Raw genomic sequence first — 6,592 nt, 5'->3', positions numbered from 1 at the left:
AGCGCCGCCGCGCTTCCCAAGCGGCGCACTATCCAGTGCGCCACCGGGCCGGCCCGAAAATCAGGTTTTAATTGTTGAACTTGTAAGCACTTCTGGGTCTTATGAGGTCTGGTACACCTGGGTTGTATGGAAACTCTGTCTGGGCCTGAGTCTTTTCAGCAAATTGAATCCCCTGAAGTTCTATGTTCCTGACAAGTTTACACTGAGTGGGCCTGTGCTGATTGGAGGGCAGATCATCTGTCCATGCTGTGCCCCAATGTTCCCCTAGTGGCTGGTCTCCCCCACCGCCTGCACTCCAAACACTTCCCATGGAGTGGGCCATGCACCAGTCCCTTGTGATGACTCACCAGCCTCTGAGTGGCTACTTTTCTCAGTTATCTGTGGCCCCTTGCTCCTATGCAGGTCAACGGGAACCCTGTCCGTGGTCTTGCTGGCCTGCAGGGCCACCAAGACCCTCTTCTCCCCTGCAGGCTCCAAGTAACATCATACAAAGGGCACAGCAGTGGCATTTGCCGGCTCTTGCTCCTTGTGCTCACCAGGACCAGACTTGAAGTAGTCAGGGCTTGAAACAGTTGGAGTGTCCTTTCTTTCTCTCATTGTGGTTTCTCCTGCCCTCATGAACTCTGTAGGTCTCTCCTCCTCTTCCCCTGAGCTCTAGCAGCCCCAGCTTGGCAGTCATTGCTTTTTAATAGTTGTAAATTGGTTGATTGTGGGAGAGGAGGATGCCGGGTACTGTCTATTCCACCATTTTGATTCTGGATCCATTTTTTTGTCTTAATTGATTTAATGTTTCATCTCCTTTAATGGAAGGTTTTCAGAGGTCTCTTTTTCCCTTCCAGAACAACTTACTGATTTAGAGCCTGTAGTTAAAAGAGTGATTGAGGTCTTGGCAACATGTGGTACTACGGTCCTTTGAAAAGAAACCATCTTCTTTTTTTTTTTTTTTCCTTTTTGTCTTTTTTCGTGACCGGCAACGGATCGCAACCCTCAGTGTCGCGCCCGTACCAGACCCGGACCGCCAACGGGATCGCAACCCTCGGTGTTGCGCCCGCACCTCGCTCAGCCAGTGAGCGGCCGGTCTGTATGTGGGATCCGAACCCTCGGTGGGAGCTTCGCCGCTCTCCCAAGCGGCACACTGTAGCAGTGCGCCACCGGGCCGGCCCAAAGAAACCATCTTCTAAGTCTTCTTGGTTCACTTGCTTGGTTCACAAGACAGCACAACTTCACATTTCATAGGTGCAAGCCACACTCGCTCCTTGCTTATTTTTTAAGCAGGTACCAAGGAGTAGTCTTGTTGGCTGTGGGTCCAAATACTGAAGCCAGCACCAAAGATTGAATATTTATTCCTGAGTTTTCTTAGTTTTCGTAGGTGCAGCTCAGGGTGCACACTGGAGCATTATCTATTCTCCTTTTGTGGGTTGAAATGAATGTGAGCTCATCGGCTTGGCAGGTGAGAGAATCAAAGTCATGGATGGGCCTATTTCCTGTGGGAGCCTTCTACTTTTCCTGTGCTTACACACTGGGCACCTAAGCTGGCTGTTGAATACTTTTCACAGGAGCGATTAATCAGGAGGCAGACTTGGTGAGAGTGAGAATAAATGAGTGTAGTTACTACACAGTTATTGGAGAAACACCTGCTCATGATAACTACTCAATAGTGCCTCCCTGATTGTAAAAGAGTGTCTTCTAGTAAGCTGGAAGCATAACCCATGGGTTGACAATCAGACTTGCCTGTCTGATGGCATTAATTACAGGGTGCTATGGGCCAGGTTTCTGTAAGTTGGGTGGAGGTGGAGGCCACTAGCTGTGAGTACAATGCCCAGGGAGATGCATGTGAGTGGGAGGAAGAAAAGAGATTTCTCTGGGGCTGTTGCAAGACTGATGCTGGTGAAATATACTTGTCTGTCTTGAGCATTAAGCAGCATCTGCCAGGATTGTTAGCTACTGGCAGCACATCTTCAGTACTCATGGTCTATGGGGAACTTGGGCAAAGGTAAAAGTGTGGTAAGTTTTAGTTCTGTGTTTCTTACTATTTGCTTTTGGCATGCACATGGACATGTGTGTGTGCATGTGTGTGTTTATGTATATATGCCTCTGTGTGTGTGTGTGTGTGTGTGTGTGTAAAACTTACTGTAAGGTGTCAAGTTTCAGCCTACTTATTATTTTATTCCAGAAAATTTTCAGCATTAACTAAGAAACAGAGGCTCCATTTTAGCTGCTTCCTATCCCTTCTGCCCCAGTTCTAAGGTCCTTGATCTACTGAGACCAAGGATGATGAATGACTCAGAAGGGAAGATTGGATTGGAACACCCAGAGGTTAGTTTACCATTTCCGAAGTAACCTTTATGTGATAATGTGGAAAGAGCAAGAACTTTCAATCCATATAAACATAGCTTGAATTCTGACTCTACTATGTATTTATGACGTTGTGCAAGTAACTTATTGTGGGTTGTAGCTAATCGAGGCAAAACTAAGACTAGTCTAATTCTAATGATTTTGTGGAAATTTAATTTCATTTTACGTTAGAGCTAGGATTGTGGTTGGATAGATAAAGTAGATGATGCAGGTATGTGTCTTAAATGCTGAATTTGACTTCACTTGATTTCTGTGGCATGTCCCACTCTGGGACCTTTGGAAATCTGGCAGCTGAAGCACGAGGCCTGCCACCCATTCTTTCTATCCATCCTTTCCTTCTGTCCACCCATCCATCCATCCGTCCGTCCGTCCGTCCATCCATCCATCCATCCATCCGTCCATCCATCCATCCATGTATCACTTATGTACTAAACCAATTACTATATGCCGGGCACAGTTGTAAGAGATAAGGATTAAGGAGTAAAGAAAAGTAGAAAAAAAATCCTGCATTCATGAAACATTTATTCTGGAGAGGGGGAAATGCGATGAAAAAAATAAGTCAGTAAATTACGTAGTATATTTAAAGGGGATTATTATAGGGAAATTAAAGCAGGCAAATGGGATGGAGTATTCAGGCAGTTTTAAATACGGTGATGAGAGGAGGTCTCATCGAGAAAGAGCTCACGCCTGCGGTGTTCTAAACACATTTGCATACAGCGCCTGTTGCCGCCTCCTCCCTCTTGTGTATTCACTGACCCCTCACCATTTTTGGCACCTGAAAACAATAATTGTTTTGGAGCACAGAATATGACTTTTGAGTTTTCCTTTATGACTGTGTTAAGATGCTAGCAGATGCCAGACAAAAGTTAAATTGCTGGAGCCCTCTCTTGTTGCCCCTATTGAGTTCCAGACAGTGATACCTTCTGCTCTGTTATCCATGTGGCGTTATATTGGGCACCTACCTGTGACACTTTTTTACATAACCTGCCCACCACACCCAACACACCCCACAGGGACCTCTGACTGTCTGAGTTCCAGACAGTGATACCTTCTGCTCTGTTATCCATGTGGCGTTATATTGGGCACCTACCTTTGACACTTTTTTACATAACCTGCCCACCACACCCAACACACCCCACAGGGACCTCTGACTGTGCAGCTTGCTGTGATCCCTGGTGGGGCTGGGACTCTGCTTCTAATCTTTTCCCTGCTCTCTTGGAGGAGCAAGTGGGCATCAGCTGCCAACCTAACTTCATCCCTTTGGATAATAGCAGCCTCTGCCTTCACTACTTCCTGTCCTGAGATAGTGAGGGCAGAGTGTCTCATCACCAAGAAAAGCTTCTCATTTTCCCTATCTTGGTGCAGGAGGTGGGGAGCAAGGGAGAGAAAATAAGTCAGGGACGTCATGATGTCACTGCCGCCTGGGACCTGGAAGCAGTCTTTGCAGTGTCAGGGAGGGACCCACATGAAGGAGACACCTTAGTCTTCCTTGGCCTAGGGTGGTTGATGAGTAACCTTCATTTGCAAAATGTTAAAGAGCCCCTTTAGAAGCTGGAAGCAAAGTTGAGTGAGTGCCACTCTGTGAAGGCCAGAGACACATTTTAATTTGGGATTCAGTAGAGCTTAAATCCCTTCTGCTGCGTGCTGAGCTCTGCACTGGCAATATGGAAGGATGGGGCCCAGTAGACGCCTGCACCTCTGACCAATGTGGGGTGTGGTGGGGATTAGCTTTAGTTTGACAGAACTTATTTGACTCTCAGAGGTTGCTTTCTGCTTGGCTGGGACTGTGCGAGTGCCACGCTAGCTTCAGCACGTACACACACACTCCATGTCACCCTGTGCCAGCTGGGTCTGGCTGTTGGCTGCCCACTCAGGCTATAGGAAGAGAGTGATGCCAGCCAGAGCTGCTGTGACAGGTGGGGCTGGCCCAGTGCCCAATCAGGGTGGCCAGAGCCTCCTTGCTACATTCTGCTCCCGCCTCCTCCTACACTCTGGCCCAGTACAGTTTTGGGCCCCTCTGTCATGACTGTGAAGTGTATTTCTGACCATCTTAGTAGTGCAGGGAGGTGTGTTTGTTTTACATGTGTGTTTGTTGTTTCGGGGTGAGTAGGAGTTCTGCAGAAGCCATGTATTCCTAACACCCCAAGCACCATCAGCATTATGTGCCTGCCCAGCTCTGTCCAACAGTGAGTTCAGCTCTATGCTTAAGAAGACAAAGGCTAATAGCAGCAGTAGAGTAAATGTGGGGATAATGGGCCTAGCTGCACTGACAGTAACAACCTGTTCCCTGCACCTTCTTGCTGTTCTGCGAGGCTGTTCTAAGGACTAATTCCTCCCTGGGCCATACCCTGTTTGGGATTGCGGGGGGTATGGGGAGGTGCTGGGTGGTGGTTTTGGGGCTGACTCTGTTGTTCACGACTGTTTGGGAGATGCGGTGTCACTCCCTTGACTTATTTGTTTTCCATTAGTTTGCCTCTGTTGAGAGCCTGGATCTTATTCTTGTGCATTATATTTATGTATTTTTAATGGTGCAAGGCCCCAGTGTTTCATCTTCCATCTGACTTTATAGAAGCACTAACACAAATAGGCTGGCCTTGGCTGGTATTACATTTGAGAGCCCTCAATCCTGTGAGGCTGCCATCATATCCACCCTTTATCTAATTGGCCCTGTCAAAATGAACTCCTTTTTAAAAGTCCCAACTCTCTGGTGCTGCTCATTCATCTCGTAGAGTCCAACTGAATGCTTCCCAAGCATTGTCATGGTGTATGTAGACATGATACTATCNCGTAGAGTCCAACTGAATGCTTCCCAAGCATTGTCATGGTGTATGTAGACATGATACTATCTATTTAGATGGGAGGGCTCATTCCTAAGGGCAACAGGCCAGTGAAGTCTGGCTACTACCGTCTTTGGCCCCCTTTACCCTCACCTGGCTGTTTCTGGGGCTCAGGGGATGTGTTTTCCTCTGGCAAACCTCTACCCACTGGGAGTACGCAAGTGACCCTAGCCCAAGACCTAGCACAGACCACAGTCTCATCCATAGAGTCCCATCTATAAACACCTTTAAGGTGACCCCAGAGGTCACCTTATATTTGTCTAGGATGTTGTAAGTTAGGAAGAACTAAGTTTCTGTGGTTGTGCCCACTGCTTAATGCAGTCCGCCACCACCTGTCCTTCTGAGGATACAAACACTGTATGTCGCTTGTCCCCTCCAGGCCAGCATGACCAGGCTCTGTGGCCACACACTAATGCTTAGCCCTACTTCTTCCTACCCTGCCACGTTCCAAGGTATTTCACATGGCTTCCACAGGTTCGTGACCTCCCAACTTGCAACATCTTCTGCATAGCTTAGAACATTGCTTCTTATGAAATGAGGTGTCGCAGGGTGCTCTGCTGATACCATCTGCTCGTGGTGCTGTGGCCCACACCTGGAAAGCTGGTCTGAGTGGATGCAGATATTGCAAGAGTACACTTGGCCCTTTTAACCCTTTGGACTGTATGGTACCAGGTAGTGCTTCTTACATTTAAACAGGGCTATGTGTGTGCTCATCAGTCCATCCATTCATTTATTTACTTGTTCGACAACCTCGCTGAATAAATGCTGGGTATGGCAGATATAAATATAGAAGGCATAGTTCCTGCTTTCCAGGAACTCACAGTCCAGTGAGGGAGATCCTAGAAGTAAACAGTGATACGTATGAGAAATTCCATGAATGTGCGTTGGGAATGCAGAAAAGGGGAGACACTCACATTTGGAGAGTAAGTCAGAGGAGGTTGCCTGGCTGAGATGAGATGACTCCTGTATTGAGTTTTCTTCCTCTTCCATTTTGTTTTGAAGTGAGTTATGTAGGATGTATGTTAATTGGGTGAAAGAGGGAAAGGTCCCAGGCAGTGGGAAAACTGTCCAGAGCTAGGGAGGCATGTTGGAGAGCTCAGCATATTTGGGGAGCTTCAAGTACCATCATTTTGTTTGGTCATAGCAGAGTCCTAATAGGCAGCAGCAAATGAGATAAGTATCACTCAAGGAGGGAGAGGAGACTCCCACATTAGCCTGTAATGGTCAGATCATACTTTTGGAAGGGGAGTGTCTGTAGGATTCAAAGCAATATCTTACAGGAGCCCTGAATGTTCACCTGGAGGAGAGAGTGCTCTATATGGCAGTCTGGCTTGACTAAACTTGTTACGGATGGGTACTGTGAGTGCAGGAGGTATGGTGGACAGATTGCATTCTGAATC

At 47.3% G+C, this 6,592-nt stretch overlaps 1 protein-coding gene across 4 annotated transcripts in view; it reads left to right on the top strand.

Annotated features, from left to right (window-relative positions):
- TMEM45A (transmembrane protein 45A) overlaps nt 1-6,592 on the top strand; it is a 75,243-nt gene that overhangs the window by 19,294 nt on the left and 49,357 nt on the right. For 2 of the 4 annotated variants that reach the window (XM_008570349.1, XM_008570346.1), the window contains exon 2: nt 2,174-2,316. The exons of the other annotated variants lie outside the window; for them this stretch is intronic. In XM_008570349.1, the coding sequence (XP_008568571.1) occupies nt 2,272-2,316 (45 nt within the window). In that variant the 5' untranslated portion in view covers nt 2,174-2,271. The remainder of the gene's footprint in view (nt 1-2,173; nt 2,317-6,592) is intronic. 4 annotated transcript variants of the gene reach the window in all.

The sequence above is a fragment of the Galeopterus variegatus genome, unplaced genomic scaffold (assembly GCF_000696425.1).
Source record: "Galeopterus variegatus unplaced genomic scaffold, G_variegatus-3.0.2 Scaffold596, whole genome shotgun sequence".
In the NCBI taxonomy this organism is placed as follows: Eukaryota; Metazoa; Chordata; class Mammalia; order Dermoptera; family Cynocephalidae; genus Galeopterus; species Galeopterus variegatus.
The sequence above is the reverse complement of the archived record's forward strand: the minus strand, read 5'-3'. Positions and strand labels throughout refer to the sequence as shown.